The sequence below is a fragment of the Thermobia domestica genome, chromosome 1, assembly GCF_964235325.1.
Source record: "Thermobia domestica chromosome 1, izTheDome1.hap1.1, whole genome shotgun sequence".
In the NCBI taxonomy this organism is placed as follows: Eukaryota; Metazoa; Arthropoda; class Insecta; order Zygentoma; family Lepismatidae; genus Thermobia; species Thermobia domestica.
This window is the reverse complement of record NC_137454.1, coordinates 317,596,264-317,618,432: the sequence shown is the minus strand read 5'-3', so window position 1 is coordinate 317,618,432 and position 22,169 is coordinate 317,596,264. Positions and strand designations below refer to the sequence as shown.

Sequence of the window (22,169 nt, the reverse complement as noted above, 5' to 3'; positions counted from 1 at the left end):
ATTTACTTTGATATAATATATCTATTAATTTGTTACATGAACAAGTTTTCGTTACTTTGATAAATGATGTATGTTGTTGATATAGATTCTATTACACGTTCTTTCGTAAATATTATAGAAAGTATCAGGGTTATTTATGATCTTTCATGGAAATATACTGACGCATGCGCAGTACACAGACAGTTCAATTGTTAGGCGAGGAAGGAAACGCTAACACACTGTTAGAGTGTTTCATCGCTGTGAAGTATAAAGAACAGCTAAAATGTATTTTATGCTTGTCATTGCGTAAAGAATCACCAGGTTAATGTTTGTCCAAGTTCTCACTAATCAACTGGACTCATGAAAAATAATTAATATTGTCATTACTGCACAATATGAAGAATTAAGAACGTATATTACACCAAATTGTTCTCGACTTCGAACTTAGCTAAGGAAGGGACAATAAACAAAATGTGATTTATTCATTCGAATTGAGATAATTCAATGAAACTAGAAACTACACAATCAAAAGGGAAAATATCGTTAAAAAGACAATAATACTTTTAACCGAGATGTGAAATAAAGTTATTAATTAACTGAAATGAAAGTAATATTGGGCATGATATAGAGTAAGAAAAAAAAGTAAATGTATTCTTAGAAACGTTCAAAGTAAATTCACAAATACTTTTTGAAGATATACTACTCTTCCTTCACGTTTTAACGAACTAATAAGTAAACAAGCAAAGGAAAAGAATGAAGAACGAAAGTATTGCTCTTGAAAAAATTTAATAAATAAATGAAACTTAAATAAATGTTTACACAAAAAATAACACACTAGTACTTCGTGTAGTCACCTCCAGAGTCAGTAACTTCTTGAAGTCTGGAGGGGATACTAGATACAAGTCTCGAGCAATACGACGGTGCGTCACGAAAATGTTGCCACAGTTCCATAACATGATTTTGAAGAAACGTTTGGTCTCTGTCTTCACGTCTCTCTTCCCATTCTTGCACCATGTAGGCCCACAGATGTTCAATTGGGTTCAAATCTGGGGATAGAGGGGGCCACTCAATACAAATTAACTCTGGATGTTCACTTAGCCACTCTCGTGTTTGCCGGGAAGTGTGAACAGCACTGTTGTCATGCATAAATATATATTCTTCCTGTTTGGGGAAGTTTCTTTCTAAGGACGGTAACAACGTATTTTCGAGGATATTAATGTAAACACTGCTGTTAATTCTCTCAGGCACCGCAGCCAAATCTCCAGGACCAGCAGCCGTCATCTATCCCCAAAAGTGTGCTGATATTCGTCCTGAACAAGAAGTTCTGATAATATTTTGTTCAGCATACCTGGTTCCGCGCGGTCTATACAATATAACTCTGCCTTGTTGGTTAGACTTGAAAACCTTCTCGTCGGTCCAGATGACTAAGTCCCAATATGACTGAGGTTGGGTTATGTTATTCTGTGCCTATTCCATTCGTCTGGCCTTGTGAGTTTCAGTCAGGAGAGTTTTCCTAGCGGGTCTTGAACAGTGTAGACCAGCCCCCAATAATCTTCTTATTGTTTCGTGAGAACAATTATATTCTCTGGCTTTGTCCAAGAGGATTGACGTGTGGCGTAGAGGTCTGTTTATTACTTCTGTAACTAAAGCTTGATCTTGAGCTGCAGTTGTCACTTTTGGCCTTCCACTTCTTGACCTAGACCTGAACCATTCACCACCTTCTTCATGTCGCTGAACCCATTTCTTGACCGTTTTCTTGTCACATCCCAGATCTCTAGCAATCTGAGGCACAGTTTGTCCCATTTTTGCTCGGCCTATGGTTTCTCCTCTCAGAGCAACAGACAGTTCTCCACAACCTTTAGAGCGAGGCATTTTGAGAACCTGTTAGAAATTTGCGTTCTGGCGTGTATGGCAAATGTTGGTAAAGTGCATCTTTCTGTTTCTACTGCGCATGCACCAGTCAATTTTCATGAAAGATCATAAATAATCCTGACAATTGCTGTAATATTTATCAACGAATACGTAATAGAACCTATATTAACAACATCATTCGTCAAAGTAAAGAATACCGTAAACATAAAACAATTTCCACAGACTATTACATCAGGCCAAAATAGGCTTAAACTTCAGAGAATACAAAATAAATTTCATACTGTAACAAAAGATTGAACATGAAACACGCTTACTATATTTTCAACTTGTCACATTAACCGAGTGGACCAAGGCATTCGGCTAGAGATTCTGAGGCACCATTCAAGAGTAATTCGAATCCCACCACAGTACAATTTGGTTTTACCTCTTCTTGACGTTTCTGTTTGTGATCCTTCCGGATTCTATTAAATATAATTCCGTAATACGCTAAAATATATGCAATATTGAAGTTCTTAACCTCCCATTTTTACATTTTTCAAGCTCAATTGAGAAGAAAGAGGGAAAATGAAAGTACAAAGATTTACAATAATTACTTAGCATTTACTGTCATTGTAATTGTGGATATTTTATTTATGAAAATGTATAATGAACTAAAAATATATTTAGTAGGTCACATGTCTCCATTTTTCGATTCTAACTTGAAAGTTACAGTTTAGGCGGTAACATATCGAAGACCCAGGGGGTTGAGGGGGTTGAGGGGGTTGTAGTCCCTCCCATTGAAACGTTTATATTCTATTGAAATAAAAAGTGTTTCAGTTTATAATCTTGGAAAAGCAACAATCACTGTGTGTGGAGGACGGTTTATTTATACTACGATTTATCACTTCCAAATGTGTAGAAGATGTGACTGGATATTGTGTATAATCATTCAAGAAATATAAGACAACGAAGGGACTTCGTAAACCCTTCACGCTACCCCAGGAGGACGAAGTGCGTCCCGCCGTCCCTCGGTTGGGAACTACTGCTTGCGAGGGAAACATTCTAGCAGTGTGTTAGCATTTCCTTCCTCGCCTTCCAATTGAACTGTCTGTGTACTGCGCATGCGCCAGTCAATTTCCATAAAAGATCATAAATAACCCTGATACTTTCTATAATATTTACGAAAGAACGTGTAATAGAATCTATATCAACAACATACATCATTTATCAAAGTAACGAAAACTTGTTCATGTAACAAATTAATAGATATATTATATCAAAGTAAATTAGGTTTAAATTTTAGGCAATAGAAAATGTTATTCTGTAATAATAACTACTACTCGAAGCCTTTGCTACACTCGCTAGTTGTTACCATAGCCGAGTGGTCTAAGGCGTTCGGCTTGTAAAGCACCATTCGAACTTACTTCGAGTCCCCGCCGGGGACAACGCTTTTTTCTCTCTTTTTTTCACCTGTTCTCTATATTTCTGTCTGTGTTCCTGTCGGATTCGATTAAATAGAATTTCGAAGAGAGACCAATATATATATATATGATAAATAATCATTTATTTGCGAGTCTGCACTCGTACAATATACATTTTCGAGATTTTGATTTTGAAAATGAAGTGTATATACTATTGAATAATAAAAATAGTAAAATAAAAAAATATTCGTATAAATATTAATTAATTAATTAGTGTTAAACATGGCTTTCCAATCAGGATTATATAGAGAGGACTTACTTCTAAGTGCAATCCGAAAACAAATATTTGAGTTTTAATCTGACCCAAAGTTGGTAACTTACAGCATAATTTATACATGATTGGTATTGTAATTTTTATGCTTTTATTATAATCCTCTATAAGTTATGATTTTACCAATTCTAAATGTAGAACGAGAAGCAAGTGTAATATTATATTTGTTACGAAAAGCTTTAAGCAATGATGCTTTCACGACGTGATCTGAGGGAGAATTTGAGACCCCTCTCGAGCTAAGAAGTTTCCGCCTTCAGGACCATATATTCGATCGTGCTCAATGTGGACTACAATGTTTGCCCTCCACCCGCATATTGAAATTCCCCCCGAGGATAATTTTCTGAAGTCACCACTGTTTATAAATAGTTTCTCGTTACAAATCAGAGGATAATAGAGTAGTGAGTATACTTCATTTTTTTAGCTATGGATTTAAGATTCGCAATTTATATAATTTTCCGTTCTAATCGAATTTGAAACAAAAGAAGTTTTCAATGAGTTACTCAAAGAAATATTTTCAGCCTCCGGATGAAAATAGGAAGACATTTATAGAAGAAACGACTTGCTAGCGGGTTTGAATACACAAACATGTGATTGATAGTGTATCGACCCAAACCACTCGACCGTTTTGTATGCCTTTGCACGTCTTCTTTTGCCTTTTGTTGTTGCAGTTTACTGTTCCATACTCGCTTTTGTTTATTCCGATACGACTATGAGTTCTCAGTAAATATTTGGATGTTATAGCTCTTGCAATGTATAAAAGTGTTTTTAGAATAAATCACAATCGATATTATGTCCTAATAACATACGTAAAACAGGTTGAATTCGTGAAATGATTGAGGTTGGACTGAGCGTAAATGTTTTCATAGTTAGGAGCCTGGATATGCAAACCCGCTTAACGTGGGGATTTAATTTTGTGAAATTTGGTACAATTTGTACCATACGGGGTGTTTCATGGTGCATTGCGTTATAACTCTCCTATTTGAGCTTTTTCGTCCGTTTTTTTTTTTTTCAAGTCCAGAGGCATTGCAGAAGACATTACGGATGGTTTCACACCTTCCTGTGTCGAGACATAGGAGGTGATGACGTCATAAGTCTAAAATTTATATTTTCGTGTAATAATTTTTGTGGGGGTTTATGTAAAGTATTTTTGGCGGGCTTATTTTTGCACGTAGAAGATTGAAATTTTGCACAAACATGCAGTCCACCGAGTAGTATATACCAGATTTTTTCTTCAGATTTCTGCGTTAAAACAGGGGGTGATCCAGAGGGTCAAAAAGTCGAAAAAGGGATATTTTTACCCAAAAATCCCGTTTTTCCTCATTTTCCCGCCTTAGATACATGATGGAGACAAGTGAATGGCACCGCCTGAAAGGAAGTTCTATTCTGAAGAGAATGATGTGCGACACATGGCCCTAGGGTAATTAGGGAAATGTCAGGGAATTTTTATCAAAATATACTTCTGTATAGAGGAATTTTGGACATTTTCGGTACTATTTTTGTGCTGGCTTATTTTTGCACCTAGAAGATTGAAATTGTGCAGAAACATTCAGTCCACCGAGTAGTATTTACCAGATTTTTTTTCAGATTTCAGCGTTAAAACAGGGGGTACAGAGGGGCTAAACGTTGAAAAAGGGAAATTTTTACCAAAAAATCCCTTTCACGGGATTTTCCCGCCTTAGATAATGGGGACAAGTGAATGGTACCGCCTTAAAGGCAGTTCTATTCTGAAGAGAATGATGGGCGAAACATGACCCTAGGGTAATTAGGGATGTCTCAGGGAATGTTTAAAAATTTCCCTCTGTATACGGGAATATGGGACATTGTCGGTATATATATATATATATATATATATATATTTTTTTTTTTTTTTGGCGGGCTTACTTTTGCACCTGGAAAATTGGAATTGTGCATAAACATTCAGCCCACCGAGTAGTATTTACCAGATTTTTTTTAGATCTCTGCGTTAAAACAGGGGGTGTCCAGCTGGGCTAAAAGTTGAAAAAAGGATATTTAGACCCAAAAAATCCCTGAAAGGCCACCTTAGATACATGATGGAGACACGTGAGTCATACCGCCTGAAAGGCAGTTCTATTGTGAAGAGAATGATGTGCGAAACGTGACCCTAAGGTAATTAGGGATGACTCAGGAAATTTTTTACCTGAGATCATGGTGTTTTACGGTAATTTGGGGCATGGTGGGAATTCCTGATAAAATTTCTCCCGCCCTTGGTATTCAAGATAGAAACTTGAAATTTGGCACACATATTCAGTATACCAAGTACTATTTATCAGACTTTTTTTTAGATGGCTACGTTCACACAGGGTCGCTCCAGGGGGGCCCAAAGTGCGAGGAAAAAAAACTTTCCCTTCGAAATTTTCCCTTTGACATCATTTTTCCCGCTCCTGGTATATGGTATGAGCATGCAAGTGGTATCATTTGAAAGCCAGCTCCATTTTGAAGAGAATGAGGTATGAACCATGATCCTAGGATAAATAGTGACGATGCAGTAGCTGCTTGACTGAAAGCCTAAAAAATAGCCCAAAAACCCCGGATCTCTTAAGGGTTAAAGGATCAGAACGAATTTCGTCTTTTCCAAAAATTGATCACTACCGGTGATTTTTTTTATTCCATTGACATATGAAATGCTTCCAATTTCATTTCTCCAACAACTACTTGTATCTCCAGGATACATTTTGTGCATACGTATCTAGTGTGTGATATTTTTTATCTATCTACATCATACAATACAAAACATATATACACACTATACGTATATATATATATATATATATATATATATATATATATATATATATATATATATTGTGTGTGTATGTGTGTGTGTTAGTGTATTTTTAATATGTTAATTGTAATAAGTAACCTTAAATTCAGAACTTTCATTCGTTAAGAAATTAAGTAATTACTATAATTTCAAACGTATTGTGCCGGTGCTGTGCCATCAGTTAATAGCTCAAAATAATCTCTAAAATACTCATTGAATAAATGTGACAATTGGGGATGAAACTGATGCACAACACGATACTTAACTGCAAAATTATGGTTGAATTTAAATAAAATTCAAATGTTTCAATTTTGAGAATGACTAGTTGGGGAAATTTTGAGAGAGAAATAGGTATGCCTAAGAAGAGATAAAGGATGAGCACTAGGGTCTAGCCTGACAGATCCGATGAGACTGGTGTCGTCCTGATCATCTGGATGTTGAATGATTTTCCCTGGAGGAGTCTGGATGTACTGGAGTTAGTCAACAACTGGATCTTAACCCTGCTGGACTGCCAGGGGCGTCGAGTCCTCTCGTCTTTATGCGTCTCTAATGATGTTCTCCTACAACTTCATTTCACTAGTCAGATATTGGACTCTATTGAATCTGTGGCGATGAACCAACAGAATGGTACTCACAAGACATGAAGTTGATTGTTCTCTAATGGAGCGACGTGCCTCTCACAACGATCCTGCACCTTCCTAAACCTTGTGGATAAATACCCTCTGTCGATGTGTCCTCCGTGGTTTTGCTTAATCGAAAAACGACTAGTCTGACATTCAGTGAATAACGAAGTGTCAGGCTAGACGGAAAGAAACGCGGAAAAGCAAGAAGGAAACTAGTCACGTTTATTGACAATTTCAAAAGTGGCAATTAACAAATACATGCTTATACAAGCTGTCTGGCAATGTACAACATTAATAAGAGTTTTGTTTCGGTGGATTTTAAATGTCCATAATTCTGTCGTTGATAACTGTAATTTAATAAAGTAATTGAATTTAACGAATTAAGTTAAGAGTTTACACAGTCATTTATCTCATAGTCACTTCACATCTAGTACACAGCTACTTCACAATGGGTAGTAGCCAAACTATATTTTGGATTTGAAATACAAACATTAAATACATTCTTTACCTCCATTCATCAATATCGAGAAATTTGCAAAGGAGGCTCCTTCTGAATTTCCGTTGCATCTCAGAAAATATTTTTTACCATAAAAAAATCGAAATTAACAAGCTGTTTGGGTGGTCACATGCAGAATAAAATTATTACAAAAGTTTACAATTATTCAAGGATCTTATAAAATAGAGGATCTGCCCATATATATCTTCATCCTATTAAATAATGAAGCCAAAAAACAACCGAGCATCGGCACGTCTGATTGGCTACTCTCGTTTCCGCTATCGTCTGATTGGATACTTTCGTTTTCACCATGTTTGTTGGCTCAAAACATTGCAATCCTATTGGGTGGAATGGGCAGAGTAGGGGTGGCGAAACTGTGACGTATGGCTTCAAGATTTTGTTGTAAGGGCAGATCCTCTATTTTATAAGATCCTTGCAATTATTACTGGGAATTAATTATGTCACCTATTGCGAATATTTTTAATAAAAATAGTTTTTAATGTATTGAAATTTCATTTCTTATCGATAGTATGAAACATCGTAAATAGTTGTAAATTTCCATAAGTGTTCTCCAAGTGAACTTGTATACAAGCAAAGGCAGTTTTATCAAGCTTAACAGAAAGTCTAAAATAAGCCTCTTGAAAACAGCTCTTTATCATAATGATCGTTTCTATCTGTTGCAATGGTTTGTCCAAGAAACTTGATAAAAAGTCACCATCGCATAACATCAAAAGCTGCTTCTCACATATGTATGTGAAATATGTGTCTGGCATCTAGCTTTTCGGAACTTATTACCGCGTATTTGTTGTTTTTGACGCTCCCTGTCTGTCAGTTCCGCGGAGAGGTCGTTCTCAAAATCGGTAAACTACGTATGAGAGAAGCATAATGGGCCAAAATAGATTAAGTAATCTACCACTGCTTTCAATAAATGCGAACGAAGCTGAAAATATGGATGTACGGGAGTTAGTAAAGGATTTTGCTGATTGGAAAGCAAGAAGGAAACCATGCAATTAATTCCTGCTATTTTTCATGAAGAGTGGCGTCACTGACTGCAAAGAGGTAAATCCATCTTCCATTCTGAAGCTAATTGAATAAATTACTCATATTTGTATAACAAAATGGTTTCCATTTATGAATTTTAGGTCTAAGTAGGTGCATGCATTTAACTTATTGCTCACAAATACAGGGAAATATGGTTATTTATTATGTTATCTATCATTCAAAAAATGTTAAGTTGGGGGCACATAAAAGATGGTTACACCACTGCGTGGGTCATTACACTGAAGATTTAATTTAATTTAATTTAATCAATACACTTATTCTCTGCTGGCTATGCAGCCGCGCACAACACACCAAGTATCCTTCGTAATCTTAATCTTATTCAAGACATCGATATTCTGTTAACGAATTTTAGTTACTGGGAGGGACGTCGTTCCATAGTCATAAATCTGATTCATCTTTTCTAAAGTATATCCTTCAATTCCTGCGGGAAACCCCTCGAACCAGTAGGGATGCGCACGAGACGAGTCGAGGCAGGATTTTCCTGACAAAATTCGAATCGAGACACGGCTGTTCCAATAGAGAAATATACATTTTTCGAGTCGAGACATCACTTTTACAACACATTTTCGAGACAAGACAGCCACAAATCTTGTCTCGTGCGCATCCCTACGAACCAGCACTAAAATATTCTGAATCAAACAGTTTTGGATAGAGCATATTACGAGCTTAACACGATAACATACCGCCATAGCTCAATGGTCAAATAGTTTTGAGATATTCATCTTTGAAGTCCAAGTTCCCATGCTGTCGGCAGTCTTTATTTAACTATGAAAAGCAGCGACTTCCGGGAAGTATTTACTGATTCACTTTCTTGTTGCCATGAGTATATTCGCCTTTCTAAGCAACCTATATATACATGTGTATGTGTGTGTGTGAGAGAGAGAGAGAGGCAGATAGAGTGTGTGGGTGTGCGTCATATTTCTTCTTATTTCATATTTCAACTCAGGATGTGAGCTTTCAAGCTCCAGCATCCCCAAAAGTTTGATATTTCTACGTACTAATAAATCCGTATATTTGGTTCTTTTTTAACCATCATCAGGGGTAAAAGTGGATCTGAAAAGGTAGGGGGACGGCAGATAGCGGCATGAGGTCATAACGTTCCCCTTGCCTATCTTAGCCTATTATTTTTTAGGAAGTGGTGGGACGCCGTACATAGTTTTTCGATGTAGGGGGACGGCGTTCCCCGCGTTCCCTTCTCTTTTACCCCTAACCATTATGATTTATTAATAGCATTGTCTAGTTTCGTTATACTCAAATAGTAAAAATATTTTGAATATATTACGTAAACTAATGACCGTAGCTTTTCAATGTTCCAAAATTGAAGTCAAGAAAAGAGTAAAATAATTTGTATTCATGTACGAATTCATGAAAAAAACAAGTATATGCATTTTGCACGGATCTTTATTTTTCCCTCTAGTACAAAAATTGAAAAGTAAAGTTTATTATTACTTCATTATATTATTTTTGTTAATAAAGTTAACGAAGTTCGGTGCATTATATAAATAAAACATACAATTGACTAGTCTTTTGAAAGAAGTTCCCTTTACGCAACAAGTCCTTAAGCTGATATTTATCATTATAAAGACTTGAATTGGTATCGAACTATTACTATAATGTCCATATTGTTTAGTTGTTATGGAGATTTTGTACCTTTCCCTACTTTATAATTCAAATATCCCATGATGAAGCCTAACTTAAAAAATCAACTTTTTTTTCTGTGTTTATCTTTTCAAATGAACAATTGTGTTTTACTTGTGTAATTTACATATATTTAAAGCTATTACGAACCTTATTATTTGCTTCTTCACAGGTAAAATGGCCTTTCGAATACACGAAGAAAGTAAAGCCTATTTATTTACCTAAACAAGGACAGGAAGTTCTGAATGGCACCATGACAATTGTAACAGGATGGGGATCGACAAAGGTAAGCCAAAACAAATATAATGAAACTTTAATGTGTGGACTATCTATGTATTTTTGGCTTTATCCAACTCAAATTCTACTGAAATTATTTTAGTGGAACGTCCACAACAAATGTCTTGGTTGAAACCGCGAAATGGTTGTAGACCACTAATAATCAAATTGAGATTCTAGAAACGGTTAGTATGAAAAATGGGAAAAAGTGTATGAAAGTCAAACATTATTTATATTTGAATTATGCAGAGTGCTTCGAAAGTAGAAATACAGTAGCTAGGTAGGTTGACATCATGGTAAATTACAAATATTAAGTAGTTTAACATTTAAACTCATGATGTTACATCTTGTTTAATCCCTTTAGTGTTGTAATTGTCCAACGTATTCAAAGCATTTTGATAAATTGCTGATGGACCAATATCCATAAATACTTCTGTCATGAAGTCCATCATTTCGTTCGCGGTTCGAGAGTCTCTCTCATAAACCCTATTTTTCACTATAACCTAGAAAACCATTAGCTTGAGATGAAATGAACGTGGTGGCCATTGTATCCTATCTTGTTCAATCCAGTGCTGTAGGAAGACATTGTCAATGTAGTTCCCTACCAGTAATGCATTTGCACCATCTTGTTAGAAATACAGATCATTGAAGTTTGCGCTAGTTCTTAGTTCTGGCACTATTACGTCAGGTAATATGTTAAGGAAATTGTGATCAAGAGTTCCATGAAACAAAACTGGTCCTGCAATACTTTTACTATAGATTCTATTCCATTCTATGACCTCTGGTTGATTTAATTTCGTGTGGATAGTAAAAAGTTGATATTAGTCACCCCACGAGCACAGTTATGCCAGTTCAAGTAGCCTGACAATCATATGTGTATACAGTGCCATGCCGTGGAAAATCAGTGCCTGAGGCGAGAGTATACGACAGCGCCCCATACATATATTCCAAGTAATTTTTCTTCTCCTTTTTCCTTTTTCCCCGGAATTTGGCGCCCCCTTACTTCGGCACACGAGGCCGTAGCCCCGCTCGCCCTTTCCACAGCACGGTACTGTGTGTATTTGAGTGTCTGAGCAGCTGATTTTATGAACTAAGTCTAGTTCTTAAGAGATTTAGTTTCGCATGGTTGCAAAGAATTGTCTGTGTCGTCCTTCAGCAAACTCTGTAACGCCTTGAGGAGAACGACTTCAAACCATTGTTTCAAATTTAAGAGTTACAGTGACGTTATTGGCAAAGATTAGGACTTGTGTTGTACGTCGTGTAGACTTTTTCGGATTGTTAACAAATATCATAGTGACCTTCAACTCAAATTCTTCTATTGTGGGTGTTCTAGAACATCCACATTTTGGTGCATTCGTTATTGAATCTCTTTGCATCAAACTTGGTCTTTGATGCGACAAATTTTCAAACATATCGATGGGGAGTGTTAAACACTTCTAACCAGATGATGCATGCATTGGTATTTGCAGAAGAGATAGTTGTTTTTGAAGTTCTGTTGGCTGTACTAGAACAAAAGTTGTAGACTCTGCATCAAAAAAAATGCGACAGCTAACGCCGTGGAACTAGGCCACCCAATAGCAAAGTAAGGCTAAAGCTAAATAGTGGGGATTTTCTTACCAGACACGATTATGGGATAAGAATGTGTATATTGGGTGGCTTAGCTGCACGGAGTTAGCCGTCGCAATTTATAGGATGCGGAGTGCATATGAGGACCCACATGTGAGTGTCGTTTGACATTTTGGAACTACGATAAACTTCCAAACTACGCGAATTTAACATTAAAAGTGGTAGTATTAGATCCATAACAACAGAGACAGAGAACAGAGACTTATCCTTGGGAAGCTAAAGCCGTACCAAAAAGTTTTCTTTACTTTTTCTTTGTTTCTTTTTCTTTTTCTTTTCTTTTTTTGCCATCTCTTACAATTTCTGCTATATTAAGATTAAACTCAAATGGGAACTTCTATAACTTCCGATTGCAATAGAGGAATAAAGGCAAAAATGGAGAATATTCATTGGACACTTAATCGATTGCAGAAAACTGCTTCTCGCTACCTCTTATCAGTTTTGCTCTATGGAAATTCTTAGTGAAACCAGAAGTAGAAGTAAATTTGTAGCACTTTCGGTTTTAGTAGAGAGACGCGGGTGAAGATTCTTTCTTTTCTTCAGTCCCTGAATCGACTACATAAAAACCACTTGTCGCTATATATATATATTACCATTTTTGTCCTATAACGTTCAACATTCAAACCAGAAATGGTTAATTTGCACCACTTTCAGTTTGAATTGAAATGAATTAGGTGAAACTTACTCTTGAGATGAATCGATTCCAAAAAGCCGTTTGTAGCTATCTTTAGCAGTCTTATTCTATGAAGATGGATCCTCAAAACTGGAAAAAATGCATGGTTATTAGTAGGGAAATGCAGATGAGGATATCTTTTCACACTGAAGCATTTCAAAAAAAAAGTTCTATATTCCGTGTTCTAGTACTTTCAATTAATATAGATCTTATACTAAATTGCGTGTAGGTACTATGATACTTCGTCAAAGTAATGAAGAACACATAAATAACGACAGAAGAGTGAACATCAGATAATTGGATGGAATTCTGATGTACCCGACTGAGACATTGTAACTCAATTCATGTAAGAAAGGAATAGCTGAGGGCAGTATTTCTCAAATTTTGAAGTCTGGGACCCAGATCAAAGGACACAAAATTCACAACACCTAGAAGCACAGTATAATGAAAATTCTATTTACTCATAGAACTAAATCTCTTGAATTAAGCAGATGCTAATATTTAAAATTCAACATCTTTGTCTTCACGGAATGAGTACGTCTGTCGAGAATCCTATTCTCTACCTCTCTCTGATAAGCTCGTATAATGTGAGCAGAAGCTATCACAAAATTTTCTCATTAACTAAAACAGCCTAAAGTAAATTCATACATAGCGTGCCGTGCCCCATCAGACTTTGACATTGAAAATTCATGGGGTGCCTTTTTTAACACACATATGACGTGTCGTTTTCATGCCGTGCCCCGACAGGCCACCTAAAAGAGGTCCACAGTTCTTCGGCTACGATCCTTCGGCTTTCTTCGGAGCACACGAAGCAACACGAAGTTGATCAGAATCAAGGGAAATGTGGAAATCAGTAGCAACACGGTATATGTGTGAATGGTCGCGGCCGTGGCACCGATGGAACATGGCAGGTGAATGGAATCGATACGGCACACTGTATGTAAATTGATCTTAAACCAGCTTGTAACAGTTCTGACAATTCAATTGAAACTCAATTAAAGTGTGCATATTAACTAACTAACTCTATGGCCTATGGAACCCGGAGGTTCAATGCCGGGTTCACAAAAGCTCTCCACTGACTTCTATCCTTGGCCAATTGGATCCAGTTTCTACTTTGTATTCCTATCTCTGCGGGATCCGTCTTAATATTGTCCTCCTATCTGCGCCTAGGGCTTCCTAATGGTCGTTTTCCGATTGGTCTTCCACTCAATACTTTGAAAGCGTTTCTACTTTCTTCCATTCTAGCTACATGACCTGCCCACCTAAGCCTCCTTGACTTAACGATCCTAACAATGTTGGGTAAACCGTATAAATTACGTAGTTCCTCGTTAAGAAATTTCCGTCATTCCCCATTCCCATTCCTCTTGGGTCCGAACATTCGTCTGAGGATCTTGTTCTCAAATACTTTCAGTCTATGTTCTTCCCTCAGAGTAAGCGACCATGTTTCGCAACCATACAGAACATCAGGCATGATTATCGATTTGTATATTTTAAGCTTCAAATTTCTCGACAGAATTCGCGACGACAAGAGATTTTGAACCGAATAGTAACACGAATTCCCTGCTTTTAGTCGACGTTTAATTTCTTCGTGAATATGATTTTCGTATGTTAATATTGATCCTATATAGATATTTGAAACTATCCACTTTTTCAAAAGCACTATTTAATATTTTAACGCATCCACAATTTGCCGTATTACGGTCCCGACGCACTTCCGTGAATTTAGTTTTCTCTGCATTTACCTCTAAACCTATGTCCCTGCAAGCGTTTAATAAGTTCTCTGCATTTCTTTCTATTGTTCTCCTATCATTCCCTATTATATTTACATCATCAGCGTATACCATAACCTGGTGAATACCGTTTAACTCTAGGCCCTGGTAGGTATCTTTGATTTTCCTTATAGTGTATTCCAGAATAATGGCTACAACGCATCTCCTTGTTTCAGGCCATGCGTTGTCGCCTGATATCTAATATAAAACGTGAATATTAGATTTTTTAATTTTAAGAAAAAAATACATAAAAAGATAAGTATTTATCCTATGTTGTTTTGAACCACCAGGTACCCAAAATGATAAAAAGGGACCATTTAAAAAAGGTCACCGGTGGGTTTTAATCACAATGGGCTGAAAAGTCCCGGGCCTAACAAAGAAAACACCGTTTTTTTGGTTCAAAATTAGCTTTATTCATCAACGTAATCTCCATGAAGAGCAACGCAATCAGTCCAGCGCCGCTCTAACATTTCAATACCACTTTTGTAGAACGATTTATCTTTTGCCTCAAAATAGGCCTCAGTTGCAGCGATAACCTCTTCATTCGTGCGAAATTTCTTACCGGCGAGCATTTTTTTCAGGTCTGCGAACAGCCAGTAGTCGCTGGGAGCCAAATCTGGCGAATACGGTGGATGTGGGAGCAATTCGAAGTTCAATTCATGTAGTTTTGCCATTGTTTTGATTGACTTGTGACACGGTGCGTTGTCTTGATGATACAAAAGTTTTTTCTTTGCCATATGCGGTCGTTTCTTTGCAATTTCGGCCTTCAAACGCTCCAATAACGCTATATAATAGTCACTGTTAATGGTATGTCCTTTCTCAAGATAGTCGATGAATATTACACCACGCACATCCCAAAATACCGAGGCCATAACCTTGCCAGCCGATTGTTGTGCTTTCGGGCGCTTTGGACGAGGTTCACCAGTTGCTGTCCACTCAGACGCCGATCGTTTTGATTCCGGAGTGAAGTGATGGATCCATGTTTCATCCATGGTCACATATCGACGCAAAAAGTCCGGTTTGTTACGTTTAAACATGGCCAAACACTGCTCAGAAGCATCAACACGTTCTTGTTTTTGGTCAACAGTGAGCAAACGCGGCACCCACTTTGAACAGAGCTTTCTCATAGTCAAATGCTCATGCAATATAAAGCCAACACGTTCTTTTGATATCTTTACGATGTCAGCTAACTCACGCACCTTCACTTTTCGATCATTCAAAACAAGTTTGTGGATTTTTTTTTATGTTTTCTGATGTTACTGCCTCATTTGGACGTCCACTGCGTTCTGCATCATCGGTGTCTCTACGACCACGTTTGAAGTCAGCAAACCAACGTTTTATTGTTGTTTCTGATGGAGCGGAGTCCCCATAACACTTTTCAAGCCATTGCTTCGCTTGAACGGTATTTTTTCCCATCAAGAAGCAGTGTAAAATTAAAACACGAAATTGTTTTTGATCCATTGTTTTGAAACTAACACAAGTAGGGTCACTCTTAGCACAATAACTCACAGACGAATGAATAGAATATCATGAAATTCTCACAGCTGTCTTGTGAAGGTTAGTATTCACTGAAAACAAGGTGACTGCAATACAACTAGCGCCATCTATGTGTTAGGCCCGGGACTTTTCAGCCCATGTGTTATTTCAATTCTACATGGCAAAATAAAAACAATTATATTTTAATTCTTCATTTCAAAATAATTAATCAAAAATAAAAATGAATAATACGAAAAATTAACCATGATAAAAAGAGAGTGCAACCATCGGATTAAACGGGTACCCAACTGTACAGAATATGACTTTTAAAAAAAAGAAATATAAATATTCCTTCTCTCTTTTTAATAGGAAGGTATACTGCCAGCAGACGATCTTCTTCGCAAAGTGGAAGTTCCTATAGTAGATGAAGAAACGTGCAACAAACTGTACGTTGAGTATGGTGGCATAGATCCCAGCCACAACCTGTGCGCTGGTTTTCTAGACGGTGGAAAGGATTCATGTCAGGTAATGGAAATTTCATTTAGATTCAGCTTACCTTTTATTCTTTTTACTTTAGTACTGAATTCGCCAAATCACTTACGTAACGGAAAGACGTTATGTTCGGTATTCACACACACACACACACACACACACACACATATATATATATATATATATACATATATATATATATATATATATATATATATATATATATATATATATATATATATATATATATATATATATATATATATATATATATATATATATATATATATATATATATATATATAATATATGTGGCCATGATTTGCTTTAAAAGTAATAGTCGAGATTGTTGGTTCAGTAGTAGAGCGTTCACATCTGGTGTGTGGGGTCTCTGGTTTGATTCCAGCTAGCACAAAGTGGATTTTGTGTCATTTAGCTCACATGGCATAACCGTGGGAGTAGAACTGAAATATTTATTTTTATTTAAAAGTACAGTAAAACTTTGGATTGGGAGTAACTTGGTCTGCGAGTGTTTTACAAGACGAACAAAACCTTTGAAGGGATTTAGCTTGATAAACAAGCGGTGTTTTGCAATACGAATAGAACTGGTTTGCCTGCTGAGTGTCATGTACAACAATTGAGCCGATTTCCCCCTTGTTCCTGGCAGCAGAATTGTGTGCACAGCAATTTTCTCAAACATTCAGTTTCAGTTGGTGTGCCTAACTCCTACAGTCAACATGCATACTACCAAATAGTATTATTGCACGTCTGTTTGCATAAATCATTTTTTTGGTATCCGATGTTAGTGACTGTTCTTTAGTGTACATACATCAGTGCAACTGTCTGCCTACTGTAACAATAGACCCCGTGAAGAAGAAGACTAAAAAGGAAGACTACAGAAAGAAAAGATTATTACAATTTAAGTTACAATATCAATTATAGAGAAGTGCCCGAGTGGCTGATATCACGAGATTATAATTACAACAAGTCTGCGTCAGGGATTTGCACAACATTAAAGAAAAAAGAAGAAATAAAGGATGCAGCAAAAGGAGTCATGAGGGTATCAAAACAACGGCCATGATGTAGAAAAGTTACTTGTGTAGATAAACAAAAAGCATCTAGAAGTTGACACTGTGTCTTAGAACTGAATCTGCAAGAATGGGAAATACTTGTATTCTAATCTTGTAAGTAAACTGCCATGCACATCAACAGAAAAAGAAGGATTCAAGGCAAGCAAGGGATGGTTTGATGATTTTAAGAGGAAAAGTTACATTCATAGTGTTGTGAGGCATTGAGGCATGGAGAGGCTGCAAATTCGGATGTTAAGGCAGCTGAGGCATTCATTGCAGAGTTCCAGGAACCTATTAATTCCGAGTGCGATGAGACAGGTCTATTTTTTAAAAAAGGAAGTGCCAAACTGGACATAGGGCTACATCACAGAGGAAGAGAATGCAATGCCCAGTCACAAGCCTATGAAAGATCATCTCACCCTCTTGTTCTGTGCTAATGCAAGCGGGATTTAAAAATCAAGGCACTGCTTGAGTATCATGCTGAGAATCCAGTCTTTAGGAAATGCAAGATGCAGAAGAATCAATTAAACGATATGTGAAAGTCTAACAGCAAGACTTGCGTAATTCGTGTCTTGTTCGTTGAGTGTTTGTTGAGTGATCAATGGGGTTTCCGGTCCTTACTGGTAATGAATACTGCTCTGCTCATCCTTCTTGAGGACAATTTACTGGAGGAATTCAAGTTCACTAGGGTAATCTTCCTTTCTCCCAAGACCACTCCACTACTCTAGGCAATGGATCAGCAGGTTATTTCAAACTTCAAGAAGATTACACCAAAGCACTCTTTTAGTGATGCTTCGAAGTGACAGAAGGAACAAACCTTCCTCTCAGAGAGTTCTGGAAAAATCATTTCCACATCATGAACTGCCTCAAAATCATCAATAAAGCCTATGATGGATTCACCAAGAGAACCCTCACTTCTGCTTGGAGAAAATTGTGGCCTGACTGCGTTCCTGAAAATAACGTTAAGGGTGTTGCTCATTTAGAGGAGCCACCAGTTATCGATGGCATTATGTCCGTAGGGAAAACTTTGGGACTCGAGATGAATGAGGTTAATATTCAAGAACTAGTGGAAGAACATGAACAGGAGCTGACCACGGATGAATTGATGGAACTGCATCGCGAACAACAGCAGGAGATTATGGAAGACATCTCGTCTGAGGAAGAAGAGAACAGGAAAAAGACACATGAATCTCTAACCTCAAATGAGATTAGGGAGATGTATAAAATGTGGGAAACAGTGCAAAATTTTGTTGAGAAACACCACCTGAACAAGGTTGTAGCGGTGCGAGCAATGAATATTTTCGCTGACAATGCAATGTCACATTGCCGTGAAGTTCTGAAAAGGAGGCAAAAGCAGGAGTCATTGGATAGATTTTTGGTTAAAGTGGCAGGAAAAGATTCCAGTGAGCCACTACGTGACAGTGAATCCATTACTGCTAAACAATAAACCCTTCTCTTCATCTAATCTCTATCGTCTCCTTCACCGTACGTACAGGTACAGCTAAGGATGTTTTAAACTAACTTAACAACACACTGAGCAAGGTTATTGTGATAATAATATAAAAATACATAATTACAAACACGTAAAAGTTGAAACACACTAACTATGTGTTCATCAGATTTTCCACTCCTTCAAGACACAATTAACGTGTTAATGTTCTTTCATATTATTATCACAAAAGCCTTGCTCAGTGTGCTATTCTGTTAGTTTAGCAATATGGAAACAAGGCCTGCTATAAAGTTATTTAGCAAAAGTATATTTTCTATTTTCAAGGCCTAGAGTATTTTGTATTAATCATTCTATGTGAATATAGTAAATCGTTTTGTGTTGTGAACGAATCATCTGCATTTCTGTTGTTCCTTATGGGAAAATGCACTTCGATATACGAGTGTTCTAGATGTAGAACACATTATGCTCGCAATTCAAGGTTTTATTGCAATTGCCCAAATGTAAGTTACTGAATGTTCGAATAACTATATGTACAGTGCATTTCAAACCTAACCTAATTTAATTTATTTCATGATTTTAAACAACCTTTCCTTTCTCCTTAGATCAAATTTGTAATAAATATCGAAAGTACGCGAGCTAACCATTTGGCTGTAGAAACAGTTACCTGCTGATATTAATACACTGGTAAAAACGTATTTAAGAACTACATCTTCTCATTCACATTTCAATAGAATATTCATGTGTATTGCGTTCATGAAAGTTCGACCAGCTATTAGTTCTAGTAGCATACATAATTCTCGGAATATTCACTTAATATCCTCTATTTCGATTAGTTGAAAATGCGGATATTACACACAGGAATGTGATCTCTATTGTATAAGACTTCTGTCAATGTTGTTTTGCAGATGAAAATTCCCATTCGAGTCTCATTTTATAAGTACTCTTAGATAACAGATCAGAATATTTTGTTGATTTTTGTTCAAATTACTTACCTTCGAAAAACATTCTTCTCATGCTCGTGCCCTTTTGGTGGTTAATTAACTAGCGTGCATGCATTTTGTGCACGTAGTCTCAAGTTCGATTCCTGACCCAATAGTGGCATACAAACTCAATAGTGGCGTGGATCCCGTTTTAAGTAGTATGTCTAATCTTGTATACTGTCAGACAAGGGCACAGCCACACGAAGAGTCCACCAGGTCCGGATGTCCCAAAACATCGTAACACAACATACATTTGTACATTTTCTTAATAAAACTGTGTGTATTTAGCACATATATGATTGATATAGCATAAAGATTTGGTCTTACGCTAGAAAGCTACATACCTGTATGTACTTTTTCTTTTCTTATAAGGGTAATCTAGTTGTATACTTCTTTCCTGAGAATATAGGTAAAAATATAACACCTATTCAATACTAAATAGATGAAGTGACTTGTAGTTTGGACCCCTTCCAACAAAAGAATCTGGGTGCTCGCCTCTTTCATTATTAAAAGAGGCATTAAATTCCAATCAACGACATGCTTGTGCGTTTACTAACGGAAATAGCTTTTTTTGTTCATTTTTGTACTATTACGAAATTAACAACTATTTATTACGATATTATCATGTAGGAGTGTACCATTCCTTTATCATACTCAAAAGTAGTGACGAATAATATCCAAGAATTTCTGACTATCTAAAGACATAACTGTATCTTTGTTTTGCAAAACTTATAGTCTTACTCACGTATAATTTTTACTTTCTAATAATTATTCTTCCTAGCTGAACTAAGACTTTTTGTCAAAATCATTACGATAATGCAAAACTTATCTGTAAGTTCAAATTCTTCTCCACTCTTTAGTTTATAAACATACATTTTCCATTTTTAAATTCCTTTATCACCTAATTAATTTCTCGCGATGAATAAATTGGTCATTCTAAACAGACCTCAAACAGCACAGACGTTTTTTGCAATCAATTAACCCATTGTGCAAGGGTTTATTACTCTGCAGTTAAATGTAATTTTCTGAATGTAAGAATGCAGAACTATATAATTTACATGTATTTGTAGGGTGACTCAGGAGGACCTCTAGTGGTTGGTAACGAACAAATTGGAGTTGTTTCTTGGGGAAATGGTTGTGCAAGACCAGGTTTTCCAGGAATCTATACGAAGGTGTCTGCATACAGAGATTGGATCAGAAATGTCACTGGAATTTAGTCGTAAACCAGAACCTCAATTTTTATTATATGTTATTTTAGTCTCTTCACATGTTACAATGAATATTTCAAATAAAGATACTAATATGTACAATTTTACGTTTTCCTTTACAATTGGAAATACTGTAGATTAGTGGTTCCCAATCTGGCAGGCGTGAAGAACGAGCAAGGGGATACAAACAACTACAGAAATAAAATGTGAAATTATGAATAAAACATAATTTATAATAAACATCTACACTTTAGCTTTAGGGAACTTCAAACTCTACATGTAGACATTTTGTCTTTCCTATTTCCATTTAAGATTTCTACTTTTTAAAAAACTGAATAATTACGCAAATTATTATTTTGTTTTTTAACAAAATTATCACAAATGAGTATAAAATGCTATTTCAATGTATACGATAGAGTTCAGAAGAACTATCAAGGGTAAAATAAACTCACTGTGATTGCTGACATTGTCTTTCCTTCAAAAATTACTTCATATTCGGTGATAAGTTCGACAAAGTACACCAGAGCATCACTGTTGCGATACTTTGATTTCATTGTGGTCAACGTCGAAAAATCCTGATTCACTTAAGTAACTTGTCAAGAACTAAACAAGGACTTTAACTGCGAACTTTTAACTCAGAGCACTTGACTTTACAAAATTAAAAGCTTTAATAGCCAATGGTAATGCCTGCTTCAGGTTTCCTTGTAAAGATTTGGCAACTAAGGCTTGCCTGTGAATTAAGCAGTGCGAACCAATAATTGTAGGATTTCTGTCCTTTGCCAACTTTAAAAATCCAGAATCGCGGACCTAACATTGCTGGAGCTCCATCAGTACATACTCCTACAACTCTGTCCCAAAACAAATCATTAAAAACAATACTGATACCAGTAAAAGCATCAGAACCTCTAGATCATATAAAAACTTTCTGAAAACAATATTTCTTCCATACATCTCTTTTCATTTACGAAC

At 36.4% G+C, this 22,169-nt stretch overlaps 1 protein-coding gene across 1 annotated transcript in view; it reads left to right on the top strand.

Annotated features, from left to right (window-relative positions):
* Positions 1-21,302, top strand: part of LOC145667879 (trypsin-1-like) — a 40,645-nt gene extending 19,343 nt beyond the window's left edge. The window contains exons 5-7 of the mRNA XM_081735313.1: positions 10,356-10,469; positions 16,370-16,525; positions 21,063-21,302. Of these exons, the coding sequence (XP_081591439.1) occupies positions 10,356-10,469; positions 16,370-16,525; positions 21,063-21,209 (417 nt within the window). The 3' untranslated portion in view covers positions 21,210-21,302. The remainder of the gene's footprint in view (positions 1-10,355; positions 10,470-16,369; positions 16,526-21,062) is intronic.
* Positions 21,303-22,169: the final 867 nt, after the last annotated feature.